The sequence below is a fragment of the Panulirus ornatus genome, chromosome 1, assembly GCF_036320965.1.
Source record: "Panulirus ornatus isolate Po-2019 chromosome 1, ASM3632096v1, whole genome shotgun sequence".
Taxonomy (NCBI): domain Eukaryota; kingdom Metazoa; phylum Arthropoda; class Malacostraca; order Decapoda; family Palinuridae; genus Panulirus; species Panulirus ornatus.
This window is the reverse complement of record NC_092224.1, coordinates 29,683,639-29,700,645: the sequence shown is the minus strand read 5'-3', so window position 1 is coordinate 29,700,645 and position 17,007 is coordinate 29,683,639. Positions and strand designations below refer to the sequence as shown.

The 17,007-nt window shown below is 46.9% G+C and overlaps 1 protein-coding gene across 1 annotated transcript in view; it reads right to left on the bottom strand.

The window, feature by feature from the left end:
• LOC139760579 (uncharacterized) overlaps positions 1–15,612 on the bottom strand; it is a 128,243-nt gene extending 112,631 nt beyond the window's left edge. The window contains 3 exon segments of the mRNA XM_071684357.1: positions 938–1,026; positions 8,749–8,987; positions 14,790–15,612. Coding sequence (XP_071540458.1) covers positions 938–1,026; positions 8,749–8,987; positions 14,790–15,217 — 756 coding nt within the window. The 5' untranslated portion in view covers positions 15,218–15,612.
• Positions 15,613–17,007: the final 1,395 nt, after the last annotated feature.

Below are 17,007 nucleotides of genomic sequence, written 5' to 3'. Positions count from 1 at the left end.
GTCGTGAGATGGATGGTTCCAACTGTATAAAATGAGATGGATGGTTCCATGTGTATAAAATGAGATGGATGGTTCCATGTGAAGAAAATGAGATGGATGGTTCCATGTGGAGAAAAATGAGATGGATGGTTCCACGTGAAGAAAATGAGATGGATGGTTCCATATTCACTATTGCCTTAACGATGGGTTATCATGACTGCTGCTCCCCTTCAAAGCTGTCAACAAAACCACTGCCCATCATAAACACGATTCGATTGTCAGATCAAAACTCAAAAAACATTTTCAAACTAAATGATTCTATCTCTCATGGTCTTTTTTTTCATTACAAAAGTATCAATTTACATACATAAACCTCATCAACTCTACAGAAGTATATATGTACAATTATAATTAACTGTAAATTGTAAATGATAATCAACAAAAGATTTTGTCTAAGAGGAAGAAAAAGTGATATAAACTTTACAAAATGATTCTTATCTACTGAAAAGTGTACAGGACCTCAGCTGGAGCTTCTGGTTACAGAAACTTCATTACCATTCTCAGACAGACGTTTCAGGCCTGACTATATGATTATACAAAGTTCAGATTCAATTACATTACTGCCATTAAATCAAATTACACTACTGCAGACGTGTGTCTGAACCCTGTAGAGTACGAGTGTAATTTTCTCTATTTTTTTTAATCTGGAGGACGTTCATGCGGGAGGTCCACAGCGCACGCTCAGGAGAAGAGAAGAGCTGAGAAGCTACTTGAGCAGGTACAGTCACAGCAGCAACAGGCACAAGCAGGGACAAAAAAAAAGCAGGTGCAGCAGAAATAAAGCCATACGAAGGCAAGCACATTAAAAGAAATCAAAGCAAACCAGCACAGAGAAAAAAAAGCGGAAGCAGAGAGGGGAGAAAAAAAGGAAGCAGCTGCAGCAGCAGGGCACAAGTACCTCCTGCTCACCGTGGCAGAAGCAGTAATAGTAAATTAGTAAGTCCCACTTGCTCTGCTCCGAGATCCTGCTCAGGTCCAGAGGGGTTGCTTGTGTGAGGGCGAGAGGCAGAGAGGGAAGGGTCAGTCAACACAGCATGTAACATGTTAGTATGATCATAATGTATACACCAAAGGTCCGAACACTCTCGAACCGGGTCTGAAGCTTCATACCTGGTTCTCTAAAGACTATGAAACCTTGTTACTTAATGCTAGGAATGAGTCTAAACCTTCATACATGGTTCTCTAAAGACTATGAAACCTTGTTACTTAATGGTAAGAATGAGTCTAAACCTTCATACATGGTTCTCTAAAGACTATGAAACCTTGTTACTTGATGCTAGGAATGAGTCTAAACCTTCATACATGGCTCTCTAAAGACTATGAAACCTTGGTACTTGATGCTAGGAATGAGTCTAAACCTTCATACATGGCTCTCTTATATACTCCGAACCTTCCTACATGGTACCAATAAAGGAGTTAAACCTTCATATACGGCCATTCAAAATACCTTAAAGCTCCCTAAAGGCATTGCTGAAAGGCTACAAGACCCTCTGAATCAACCTGAACCTTTATGTTGGCCATCTTGAAAGGTGAAAAGCCATTTGAAAGGCTCTGTGCCATTCTGTCGAACCTTCTCAAAGGATTTGAAATACCCCATCAAGCCATCTCATAGGACCTGAACTTTTCCATTAAACCATCCCAGATTATCTGAACTTTCCTACCTTATAAAGGATCTAAACTCTCCTACAGAACCGGCTGAGCATCCCAATCTGGCCTTCTCAAGCGATCTGAACCTTTTACACCAAGGGCTTTGAAAGGAATCAAAACTTCCTTCTAGAACTTCTAAAAGGATCTGAATCTTCCAACTAGGGTTTTACGTAAAGATGTTGAGCATCCCTGCCCGACATTTAAGATGGATTCGACTCATATATGGTGACCTGTGAAAGAGTCGACTCAATCCTATTTCGATCTGTTGTACTATGTGAATCTTTCTCCCTGGCCTCTTAACATCTGAAGTTATCTGTACCTTCCTACCAGACATTTTGAAAGAGGCTTGAACCTTCCTTCCTTCTTCAACCCTCTTTGTCAGAACAAATGAAAGGAACTGAACCTTCTTGACGGGTTTTCTAAAAGGATCTGATTTTTACTAATTGGTATTCTGACCCGATCTAAACTTTCAAGCTTTTTTGAAACAAAAAAATGTGATCCTAGAATAGACACCTGGAAAGGTTCGAAACCTTCAATCTGGGCACTTTGACAGAATCTGAACCTGCTTATCAAGCGCTCTAAAAGGATCTTAACCTTCCAATTAAACTTTCTGAAGGGAACTGAACCTTCTAAAAAGATGTGAAGCCAATTTGTGAGGCCTCTTACGAGATAGGATATTTCCCACTGAACTGTCAAAGAAAGATTCTAAACTTCACTGCCGTGCCCTCCAAACTTTAAAAGAATTTAATCCTTTACAACTGTTCCACTGATAAGGTTTGAACATCCCACCCAGGCCACATGAAACTGTCTTAATGATACCAGACACTGAAAGACCATAAACCCTCTTAGCCTCCACAACACGTTCTCAGAAAGAATCTAAACCTTTATACCTGGCCCTACAAAAGGAACGGAATCTTCCAAATGGAGACTGAAAGGAACCGGACTTTCATGTCAGTCCTTCAAGATATGAACCATCAGAAAAGGGTTTTTAAAAAGGATCTAAGCCTTCATATGAAACGTGATCTGAATCCTCATAAAGGGTTTCCACAAAAGGACCTAAATCTTTTCTGGCTTCCTTATATCATATGAACTTCCTCACTGGGTTCTTCGAAATCATTTGAGCAACTATACCGGGCCTTCAGAAAGTATTTGATCTCTCGCGTTGGAACACTCAAAAATACCTGAACCTTTTACTGAGCCCTTTGAAAGAACGTGAGCCTTCATATGAGGACTTCTGAATTGATGTATACCCTCTTAATAGGCTCTGAATAGTTCTCAAGTTACTTACTGGAAGTTCTAAAAGGATCTGAACCTTTATACAGGCCTCTTTCGAAGCATTTGAACCAGGCTCACTGAAAGAATCAAAACAATCGTAAAGGGCCCTGTGAAAACACATGAACCTTCTCCGTAGCCTTCTGAAAGGATCTGAAACTCTTAAATTGCCGTCTAAAAGGATCTAGTCCTTCTTAAAGTCTCCCTTATAGGCATAAACCCTTATAAATCGGGCATTCTCGAAGAATTTTAACCTTTTATACCGAACCTTTTGAAGCTTTCCCCCCTCATCAAGACCTGTCCTCATCTTATAAAGTCATCCCACTGGGGAAAAAGGCAATTCCACTGGGTAAACAAACAGCAGTCGGGGGAGCGCGGAGAGTGCCATACCACACCCCCGCCCACCACCTTCCGGGGACAAGCCACTCGCAGAAGGTCATCTCGAAGACCCGAATAATCCCGGCGGCGGGTGTCGCTTGTGTTGTCATCTGATCACAGATCCGTTGCCTGAAATTCCCGCCGTATCAACGACATACAACACACACTGTGGCCTCAGTACTAACGTACATACATAAAGACACACACTGTGGCCTCCAGTACTAACGTACATACATAAAGACATACACTGTGGCCTCCAGTACTAACGTACATACATACAGACACACACTGTGGCCTCCAGTACTAACGTACATACATACAGACACACACTGTGGCCTCAGTACTAACGTACATACATAAAGACATACACTGTGGCCTCCAGTACTAACGTACATACATAAAGACATACACTGTGGCCTCCAGTACTAACGTACATACATACAGACACACACTGTGGCCTCCAGTACTAACGTACATACATACATACATGCATACATACATACATACACACATTGTAGCCTCCAGTACTAACGTACATACATAAAGACATACACTGTGGCCTCCAGTACTAACGTACATACATACAGACACACACTGTGGCCTCCAGTACTAACGTACATACATACAGACACACACTGTGGCCTCCAGTACTAACGTACATACATACAGACACACACTGTGGCCTCCAGTACTAACGTACATACATAAAGACACACACTGTGGCCTCCAGTACTAACGTACATACATAAAGACATACACTGTGGCCTCCAGTACTAACGTACATACATAAAGACACACACTGTGGCCTCCAGTACTAACGTACATACATAAAGACATACACTGTGGCCTCCAGTACTAACGTACATACATAAAGACATACACTGTGGCCTCCAGTACTAACGTACATACATAAAGACATACACTGTGGCCTCCAGTACTAACGTACATACATACAGACACACACTGTGGCCTCCAGTACTAACGTACATACATAAAGACATACACTGTGGCCTCCAGTACTAACGTACATACATACAGACACACACTGTGGCCTCCAGTACTAACGTACATACATACAGACACACACTGTGGCCTCCAGTACTAACGTACATACATACAGACACACACTGTGGCCTCCAGTACTAACGTACATACATACAGACACACACTGTGGCCTCCAGTACTAACGTACATACATAAAGACACACACTGTGGCCTCCAGTACTAACGTACATACATACAGACACACACTGTGGCCTCAGTACTAACGTACATACATACATACACACATTGTAGCCTCCAGTACTAACGTACATACATAAAGACATACACTGTGGCCTCCAGTACTAACGTACATACATAAAGACACACACTGTGGCCTCCAGTACTAACGTACATACATACAGACACACACTGTGGCCTCCAGTACTAACGTACATACATACAGACACACACTGTGGCCTCAGTACTAACGTACATACATACAGACACACACTGTGGCCTCCAGTACTAACGTACATACATAAAGACACACACTGTGGCCTCAGTACTAACGTACATACATAAAGACATACACTGTGGCCTCCAGTACTAACGTACATACATAAAGACATACACTGTGGCCTCCAGTACTAACGTACATACATAAAGACACACACTGTGGCCTCAGTACTAACGTACATACATAAAGACACACACTGTGGCCTCAGTACTAACGTACATACATACAGACACACACTGTGGCCTCCAGTACTAACGTACATACATACATACATACACACATTGTAGCCTCCAGTACTAACGTACATACATACAGACACACAGTGTGGCCTCCACTACTAACGTACATACATAAAGACACACACTGTGGCCTCCAGTACTAACGTACATACATACAGACACACACTGTGGCCTCCAGTACTAACGTACATACATAAAGACATACACTGTGGCCTCCAGTACTAACGTACATACATACAGACACACACTGTGGCCTCCAGTACTAACGTACATACATAAAGACACACACTGTGGCCTCCAGTACTAACGTACATACATAAAGACATACACTGTGGCCTCCAGTACTAACGTACATACATAAAGACATACACTGTGGCCTCCAGTACTAACGTACATACATAAAGACATACACTGTGGCCTCCAGTACTAACGTACATACATACAGACACACACTGTGGCCTCAGTACTAACGTACATACATAAAGACATACACTGTGGCCTCCAGTACTAACGTACATACATAAAGACACACACTGTGGCCTCCAGTACTAACGTACATACATAAAGACATACACTGTGGCCTCCAGTACTAACGTACATACATAAAGACATACACTGTGGCCTCCAGTACTAACGTACATACATAAAGACATACACTGTGGCCTCCAGTACTAACGTACATACATAAAGACATACACTGTGGCCTCCAGTACTAACGTACATACATACAGACACACACTGTGGCCTCCAGTACTAACGTACATACATAAAGACACACACTGTGGCCTCAGTACTAACGTACATACATAAAGACATACACTGTAGCCTCCAGTACTAACGTACATACATACAGACACACACTGTGGCCTCCAGTACTAACGTACATACATAAAGACATACACTGTGGCCTCCAGTACTAACGTACATACATACAGACACACACTGTGGCCTCCAGTACTAACGTACATACATAAAGACATACACTGTGGCCTCCAGTACTAACGTACATACATAAAGACATACACTGTGGCCTCCAGTACTAACGTACATACATAAAGACATACACTGTGGCCTCCAGTACTAACGTACATACATAAAGACATACACTGTGGCCTCCAGTACTAACGTACATACATAAAGACATACACTGTGGCCTCCAGTACTAACGTACATACATAAAGACATACACTGTGGCCTCCAGTACTAACGTACATACATACATACACACATTGTAGCCTCCAGTACTAACGTACATACATACAGACACACACTGTAGCCTCCAGCACAAATGTACATACATACATACACACATTGTAGCCTCCAGTACTAACGTACATACATAAAGACACACACTGTGGCCTCCAGTACTAACGTACATACATACAGACACACACTGTGGCCTCCAGTACTAACGTACATACATAAAGACACACACTGTGGCCTCCAGTACTAACGTACATACATAAAGACATACACTGTGGCCTCCAGTACTAACGTACATACATAAAGACACACACTGTGGCCTCCAGTACTAACGTACATACATAAAGACACACACTGTGGCCTCCAGTACTAACGTACATACATACAGACACACACTGTGGCCTCCAGTACTAACGTACATACATACAGACACACACTGTGGCCTCCAGTACTAACGTACATACATACAGACACACACTGTGGCCTCCAGTACTAACGTACATACATAAAGACACACACTGTGGCCTCCAGTACTAACGTACATACATACAGACACACACTGTGGCCTCCAGTACTAACGTACATACATACATACACACACTGTGGCCTCCAGTACTAACGTACATACATAAAGACACACACTGTGGCCTCCAGTACTAACGTACATACATACAGACACACACTGTGGCCTCCAGTACTAACGTACATACATACAGACACACACTGTGGCCTCCAGTACTAACGTACATACATACAGACACACACTGTGGCCTCCAGTACTAACGTACATACATACAGACACACACTGTGGCCTCCAGTACTAACGTACATACATACAGACACACACTGTGGCCTCCAGTACTAACGTACATACATACAGACACACACTGTGGCCTCCAGTACTAACGTACATACATACAGACACACACTGTGGCCTCCAGTACTAACGTACATACATACATACACACACTGTGGCCTCCAGTACTAACGTACATACATAAAGACACACACTGTGGCCTCCAGTACTAACGTACATACATAAAGACACACACTGTGGCCTCCAGTACTAACGTACATACATACAGACACACACTGTGGCCTCCAGTACTAACGTACATACATACAGACACACACTGTGGCCTCCAGTACTAACGTACATACATACAGACATACACTGTGGCCTCCAGTACTAACGTACATACATAAAGACATACACTGTGGCCTCCAGTACTAACGTACATACATAAAGACATACACTGTGGCCTCCAGTACTAACGTACATACATAAAGACATACACTGTGGCCTCCAGTACTAACGTACATACATACAGACACACACTGTGGCCTCCAGTACTAACGTACATACATAAAGACATACACTGTGGCCTCCAGTACTAACGTACATACATAAAGACATACACTGTGGCCTCCAGTACTAACGTACATACATAAAGACATACACTGTGGCCTCCAGTACTAACGTACATACATAAAGACACACACTGTGGCCTCCAGTACTAACGTACATACATAAAGACACACACTGTGGCCTCAGTACTAACGTACATACATAAAGACATACACTGTGGCCTCCAGTACTAACGTACATACATAAAGACATACACTGTGGCCTCCAGTACTAACGTACATACATACAGACACACACTGTGGCCTCCAGTACTAACGTACATACATAAAGACATACACTGTGGCCTCCAGTACTAACGTACATACATAAAGACATACACTGTGGCCTCCAGTACTAACGTACATACATAAAGACATACACTGTGGCCTCCAGTACTAACGTACATACATAAAGACACACACTGTGGCCTCCAGTACTAACGTACATACATACAGACACACACTGTGGCCTCCAGTACTAACGTACATACATAAAGACACACACTGTGGCCTCCAGTACTAACGTACATACATAAAGACACACACTGTGGCCTCCAGTACTAACGTACATACATACAGACACACACTGTGGCCTCCAGTACTAACGTACATACATACATACATACATACATACATACATACATACATACATACATGCATACATACACACACTGTAGCCTCCAATACTAACGTACATACATACAGACACACACTGCTGCCTCCAGTACTAACGTACATACATAAAGACATACACTGTGGCCTCCAGTACTAACGTACATACATACAGACACACACTGCTGCCTCCAGTACTAACGTACATACATAAAGACACACACTGTGGCCTCCAGTACTAACGTACATACATACAGACACACATTGTGGCCTCCAGTACTAACGTACATACATAAAGACATACACTGTGGCCTCCAGTACTAACGTACATATTCATAAAGACACACACTGCGGCCTCCAGTACTAACGTAAATACATACAGACACACAGTGTGGCCTCCACTACTAACGTACATACATACAGACACACACTGTGGCCTCCAGTACTAACCATCATCTGGGGATCGGGGTTCCCTGGTCTCCTGCGGCTGCGGGCTGGAGCACACGCCGCACACGTATGCCTTGGCTGCGGTACTCCAAGGGGCACACTTGCGGCACACGGGGAGGCCGCAGCCGCCGCCGCACTGCACCCGCTTCTTGAAGAAGATGGAGAAGGCCTGGCCGCACCTGGCGCAGCTGCCAGCACTGCCGCCTGCGGCACCGACCACTGCTCCTGGCGACGCTACGCTGCTGCAGCGGAAGAGAGAGAGAAAAGGATGGTGAGCAATGGCTGGGAGAGACATAAGTGATGCGAGAGAGAACAGGAGGGTAAGAGGTGGATGGAAGGGCGATGAGGGCGAGAGGGGGCTGGGAGAGAGATAATGGGGTGAGTGGCGAAGTTGGGAAAGATAAGAAAGATGAGAATCTCGGTTGGCTGGATAAGAGATAAGGGAGGTAGGAGGTGGCTGGGAAAGATAAGGAGGGTGTGGGGAAGATACGAGAGAGAGAGAGAGAGAGAGAGAGAGAGAGAGAGAGAGAGAGAGAGAGAGAGAGAGAGAGAGAGAGAGAGAGAGAGAGAGAATGTGAGAGGTGGCTGGCAAAGAGATAATCCGATTGGATGAGGTTGTGATTGATAGAGAAAGAATTAGAGATAGATAGATAGATAGATAGATAGATAGAGAGAGAGAGAGAGAGAGAGAGAGAGAGAGAGAGAGAGAGAGAGAGAGAGAGAGAGAGAGAGAGAGAGAGAGAGTCAGCCAGTCTTTACGGTGGGTCCAAGGGAGGAGGATTTCTGGAAGAGGGGAAAAGATTATCGTGAGGGAGAGAGCATGATGGAGCCCCTCTGCCGTACGTGGAGCGCAGCGCCTCCCGTCCTTCAGCGGGCGAAGGTGGAGATGTCCTGAAGGAACAGGGAACAGAACACAGGATGTTTGTATGGTGAGGAAAGACAGGTGGTTCATCTACGGGGGCAGGAGATGGTTCATTCCGTGCCTGAAAACAAATACTATTTCATTCCGAACTTGAGAACAACCTTGAAAACAAATACTATTTCATCTCGAACTTGAGAACAACCTGAAAACAAATACTATTTCATTCCGAACTTGAGAACAACCTTGAAAACAAATATTTCATTCCGAACTTGAGAACAACCTGAAAACATATACTATTTCATTCCGAACTTGAGAACAACCTTGAAAACAAGTAATATTTCATTCCGAACTTGAGAACAGCCTTGAAAACAAATAACATTTCATTCCGAACTTGAGAACAACCTTGAAAACAAATATTTCATTCCGAACTTGAGAACACAACGGTGGTTTATTCAGAACAACAAGAACAATAACAGGAATGCATAATGGTTTACTCTGAACTCGGAACACATTAGAAGACGTACACTAAACTGAGAAACACAATGGTTGACTGTGGACCTAAGGCCACACAATGGCTTGTTCCAAACGCTAGATAAAGGGTTTACCTCAGGCATAGAAAATACCGTCTCCAAGGGAAATATTAGAGTCCGTCGGGAAGGGAAAGAGAAGAGGCCCGTCGGGATGGGAGAGAGAAAAGTCCGTCGGGATGGGAAAGGGAAGAGTCCGTCGGGATGGGAAAGAGAAGAGTCCGTCGGGATGGGAAAGAGAAGAGGCCCGTCGGGATGGGAGAGAGAAAAGTCCGTCGGGATGGGAAAGAGAAGAGTCCGTCGGGATGGGAAAGAGCAAAGTCCGTCGGGATGGGAAAGAGCAAAGTCCGTCGGGATGGGAAAGAGAAGAGTCCGTCGGGATGGGAAAGAGAAAAGTCCGTCGGGATGGGCAAGAGAAGAGTCCGTCGGGATGGGAAAGAGAAGAACCCGTCGAGATAGGAAAGAGAAGAGTCCGTCGGGATGGGAAAGAGAAGAACCCGTCGAGATGGGAAAAAAGGGAAAACAGAAGTAAACCTGGTGTAACGGAGGTGGTTACTTCTAAACTGAACTCCTTGGTGACGTAACGCCATAACCCGTCCTACAGCAAGGGTTCACACGGTCACCGTTGCGTGATGAGGCTCGGGCAGGCCTGTCCCCTGGCTGGAGGGAGAGGGAACTCTCCTCGGGGGAGAGGAGAAAGCTCTCTTCCAAGTGAGGAGAGAGGGAGGACATGTACTTCATGAGAACAACCTTCTTTGCTGAGGAGGAAGACGCGACTGTTTCTACGAGGGAGGGTTGGGAGACGACATTAAACTTTTGGGCACAAAGGTACGACCTCCTGAACGCGACGGTACGATCTCCTGAACACGAGGGTACGACCCCCTGAACGCGACGGTACGACCTCCTGAACACGAGGGCACGACCTCCTGAACACGACGGTACGACCTCCTGAACACGACGGTACGACCTCCTGAACACGAGGGCACGACCACCTGAAACACGAGGGTACGACCCCATGAACACGACGGTACGACCTCCTGAACACGAGGGTACGACCCCTTGAACACGACGGTACGACCTCCTGAACACGAAGGTACGATCCTCACGTATGATGGACGTGTTCAGCAGTATATCTCCCGCATTAGCCCAGGAAGAACTGAACGAGACAACATAGCGAACAAAGCCTCGGCTGACCCCCCCTTTGATGCCTTCGCTCACACGTCGTTCACTACAAACACAGACGAATACCAGAACGCCAAGATCCTGTGGCCTGACACCAGAGGTAGTGGTATACACGCTAACATCTACACGGAGGCGGTCTCCCGCGGCCCCACACGTTACGTCGTGAATGCTACACTGTTTCAACGCCACCTGGAGCGACTAAGAGGCAGTCGAACTTTGAAACCCGTGGACACCGCGGTCAACCATTCAGGACCAACGGGCCTGCAGCCAGTTATACCGACGGGGGAAATGTTTTCGTGGTCAAAACTTCATCGTCACATTACGTGCTCTGCTCTGCTCCCGCTGAGGGATACGGGGTACACCACTTTTACGTAAGCCTACCGCACTACGAAGGGGACCAGGAGTCTTTCTACCCGGTGCTGTGACTTCGTCAACGATTTCCCGAAGTCGGTTCGTCGCTTCCCTGTCTATCTCTGGGTGTGACTCCCGTCTGGTTACACTGCAATACCCGTATGGGGTCGACTCCCTCGTGCGCAGCGAAGGCAAGACGAGAGAGAAGAGAGAGCAGTGGCGAGGGCACATGGGTCAGTGTGTTCCTCACCAGCGCGTCAGGAGCTGGGTCTATACGTCTTCAGCAGGAGCAATATACTGAGGCACGGTCAGGCACCCACACCTGCACCTAAACTAACATATTGGTATTCAGGTACGAGCAGCGGCTGTATCACCAGCAGGAACTGCGATTGTACCAGCAGCAGGATCAGCAGCTGTACCAACAGCAGGAACAGCGGCTGTACCAGAAGCAGGAACAGCGGCTGTACAAGCAAGAGAAACAGCGGCTGTATCAGCAGCAGGAACAGCGGCTGTACAAGCAAGAGAAACAGCGGCTGTATCAGCAGCAGGAACAGCGGCTGTACAAGCAAGAGAAACAGCGGCTGTATCAGCAGCAGGAACAGCGGCTGTACAAGCAAGAGAAACAGCGGCTGTATCAGCAGCAGGAACAGCGGCTGTACAAGCAAGAGAAACAGCGGCTGTATCAGCAGCAGGAACAGCGGCTGTACAAGCAGCAGCTGTACCTGCATCGGCAGCCAAAGAAACATTTGCATTAAGCGGCAACAATGGGCGATGCAACAGCGGCCGTAGTCAAGGAAACATCGTCAGCAGCCCCACCAGGAGCAGGAAGAGCCTCTGGGGCAGGGAGACGACACTCAGCTTTAACCCCCCGGCCGGAGGTCTGCCTCACTGCTGCCGCCTGCTGCTGCAGCCTGGGCCATGGGTCCTCCTTCCCATACCTGCCTACCGTTCAATGGCAACCTGGGGTTGTGGGAGGGGTACAGGTGTACACCTGGGGTTGTGGGAGGGAACGTGTATACACCTGGGGTTGTGGGAAGGGTACAGGTGTACACCTGGGGTTGTGGGAGGGAACGTGTGTACACCTGGGGTTGTGGGAGGGAACGTGTGTACACCTGGGGTTGTGGGAGGGGCACGTGTGTACTCCTGGGGCTTTGGGCGGGTCACATGTGGAAAACTGGGGCTATGGGCAGGGCATGTATGTACACCTGGGGCTCTAAATAGGGTACGTGAGGGTGTACTTGGTGCTCTGCGTAGCATTTTGCCTCATGTTGAATGTGTACGATGACCTGCCTCAAGAGTTCAAGTCACAGGACCAACCCTCTCTGGTCCTCTTCTGAACAGCGACGCCCACAGGTTTACCCACCCTCCCCAACATGGCTGGTCATCATTTGTGAAAAAAATCAGATCCAAATTAAAATCTTTTCGTCAGAATCAGAGCGAACTCATCGAACGATCTAAAAAGAGTTCTATTTGCACAAATTTTCGTCCGTCATACTTTTACCCAAGAGCTGGGATACAACGTTGTTTTTCGCTCATTTCTACCTTTACGTCTGGCAGGTTGTTCATCATGGCTGATCTGGGATGAGGTTTTCTAAGACGTGATCACAGTTAAACCTTACCTTCCTCAACAGCTCTTCATTAATCCTGCGGTTCATCACCTTCTGACGATTATAGCAGCACGAATAACCTTTCAGCACTGATAAGTATCACTTTTGTCACACGAGCCGAATATCCTAACGGATCGGTATTCATGGGCAAACCTTTGAAATAAAAGCAATCGCCTCTGAAAATCCCTCTCAGTGTATGTGTCTCCTGCAGTAAGTTCAACATGAGATCCATACGTTTGTCTTGCTTCTATCGTGTAGAGCTTTATGTTCCCCAAATGGCTGCAAACATTGCATCTCACTCCACAAATAAATCGCCTTTTGAAAAGGATGTTGTCTCTCCTGTACGATACAAGTGGCTGTGAGTTGGAGCTGTGAGCAGGCCTCGGGTCAGCACTGGTGTAGAGAAGATATGTCCATGTACCTGCGGCCCACCTAATACCGTCACCTTTCTCTTCTTTTTTTCTATGTCAAAGTCTCCAGTTACTGACGTATGTCCTCAGGGGAAAAAAAAAAAGGCTCTAAGAACTTTGGTTGAGACGTAAAACCTTCCTTTGCTAACTGGTCGAGACAAAGGGAAAACAAAAACATAAAAAAATGATAAAAGTTTTCTAAAGTTTAGCGGTGTTGGGAAAGAAACAGACACCACAATGGCTCACCCCTGGGTTGCCAATAGCCACAGAGCAATCGTGTGATTCAACAGCCTACCGAGTATTACGTGAGCTAGCTAATGGCGGGGGGAAGGGGCACACACACACACACACACACACACACACGAGCAGCAGACAGTTCTCGAGAGTAGAAACCTGAGTAATATCTATAGAAGGAAAGGCAACCAAGACTGCGGCGCTGGGCATGTGGGTCAAGCTTTCAGTTCCAGCATGGGGGCACGATGTGAAAGCAGTACTCCATATACAAGGGCGCATCAATCTTTCCGTACACCTACGGCCGAATTACAGCACAGGGTAATCAGCTCCCCACTACACCAAGCTGGCTTAGTTACGTGACCGTCGCCCCGTGTTACAACACCCAGCACGGAACCCGTACTTCTACAAACACACACAACACCTGCTATAAGGTAACTGTTACCGTTGAGGAAACACTTCTCTCATTCTACAGGTTTCTGTAACGAGTTAATCTATCGCAATACATATGTGAGTAGACCAGAATTAAAGAGAAGGGGTGAGGGGGAAGTAGGTAGTATGGACATTTCTTTGACAGTCCAACAGCGCCCCTTCCTCTGTGGCCAGACGTCTCCTTTTTTTGATGGACTGAAGGTGATCTGTTTAGGCGTGAATGATGGGCATGAGGTGTGATGTGGAATGCTAAGAGAGGCAAATGAATCGTGATTCTCAAGCGGTTTTGGAGAACAGAGGGCAGCCAGGAGTGCAACAGCACCTCTCCCGAGGACTGTACATGACAGGTAAAAGATATGTACACTTGGCAAGACAAACCTGGGCTCGAAGGCGAGGACCAGGTGAAAGCAGGTGGCAGCACGGTAGCCACGTCACGTCTCACCTGAGGAGCCACTTGAACCATTTGGCGTGATTGGCTCTGGTCAGCAGCGGGTCACGACACAGGCAGCAGGAGCAGCACCACCTACACTTCCCGCAGGGGCAACAGCCGGCAAGCACGGACGCTTCCGACGGGGTGGAGGATGGCGAGGGTGGCCTAGGTGTAGAGGCGGGCGTGGCAGCAGAAGAGGGGGACATGACGTCGTGTCGGGCATGGGAGGTGGGTGACATCCATACAGAGGAGACCCTGGCGGTAGCCCTGGGCTGGGTACGCCACACGTGGCCCGGGGAGCTCCCCAGAGAGAAGACACGGGAGAGGGAGGTAAGCTTGGAGAAGGGGAAGACCTTTGGCCACGCGAGGTTCATCCAGGGCAGCCACGGGCGTCGGAAGGGTGGAGGGTGGGGCGGGGTCACGTCTGGACGTCCCAACATGGTGGTGCCGGGCCTCCTCCCCTGGGGGCACTGTCCCTACATGTGACTCACCCCAGACCGACCCCCACACCGGTACACACACACACCCGGACAATAAAACTTGTCCTCTTTCACGAGGGAACCTTTCCCTTCCGTTTCCGCAACAGGTGTACATCACCAGGCCAGTCCATTCAAGAAGGAAACTGCAGTACATGTCATGACAAGGGGAAATCCGTACAGCAGAAGTTGGCGAGGCCAAAATCGACTGGCACTACGGGGACCTGGCCTCCAAGGCAGCCTTCATCCCTTAAGTGTCTCCACCAACGGTATCTTCCATAGCAACATCTCCTGTGGCCACGACACACAGAGCTGGGTCGGTCGGTGGGCGGCGGGGAGTCCGTCCTTGCACTACACTCACCCCAGCAAAACTCCGGCGGTAGGAAGGTGCGACGGCAGTCGCCCCCACCGCCCACCACCACCACCAAGCCCGAGGCGCAGGTGTTCACGTGTGTGTATGTGGCTACAGCTGTGTGTGAGTGTGGTGGAGTGTGGTGGGCATCTGTGTCGTAACTATGTCAAGGTTGGCTCAGAACCAGAAATAGTAGCGGGGAAACGCTTGATTACACCTACACAGCTGTCATTTGACCTTCCTCATTCACCTCTTGAGCACGACGGTGCGGATCTTTCGTACTCAAAGGGTCGTATTTTCGAATCCAGAGGGGTCGCATCCTCGTACACAAGGGTCGTACCGTCGTGATCAAGGGTCGCACCGCTGTGGCTCGGGGGTTAACACTGCAGCACAACAGTGGCCAGGGTGACACTATATGTGTGTGAGTGGGACGAGGATCAAGAGGAGTCGTCAGGTGAGGGAACACTGTGGTCCCTGGACTCTCTCCCTCCCTCCCTCACCTCACCTGTGAACGCTGAGGGAGGGCAGTAGTTAGCTGCCTCCCTCCCTCCCTCGCTCCCTTCTCCAGTGATTCCATTAATATCGTGACAATCAGAGAACACTTGTGACACAGACACCCAATTTCATTGAGGTCATCCTTGGACGGCGCCAACCTCAACCATCTCCTCCTCCAAAACTCAAGATTCAGAATATCGTACAAAGATTTAGATAACCTCCCGTCACCAACACCACTATATATATATATATATATATATATATATATATATATATATATATATATATATATATATATATATATATATATATGGAAAGGGTAAAAGGCTAAAATAATTCCTTGACGGGATATGTACTCAGGACACACACACACACACACACACACACACACACACACACACACACACACACACACACACACACACACCGATCAACGCTACATAAGAGTCAGGGTACATTTCTATAAGCCCCAGGCCCCACCAACACATAACTCTGTACGTAAAAGGGAAGCGAAAAAAAAAAAAAGGGATATACAACACTCTACTGCTGACCTTATACATGTATACCAACTTATACTAAAGATAAGGTCTCATACTCCAGGAATCAGTCTTACGTTCACACCCTGCAACAGAAGCAGCTAGTGACCTGCCCCACCATGGCCAACGGTCGTACCATCTACCTCAAGGGTTAAGGTCAAACTCTCAGAAAAAATGTCTTCGTCAAGTAACGCAGTAAGCAGGAAATAAGTATGGCCATTCAAAGTATATATATATATATATATATTTTTCAAACTATTCGCCATTTCCCGCGTTAGCAAGGTAGCGTTAAGAACAGAGGACTGGGCCTTTGAGGGAATATCCTCACCTGGCCCCCTTCTCTGTTCCTTCTTTTGGAAAATTAAAAAAAA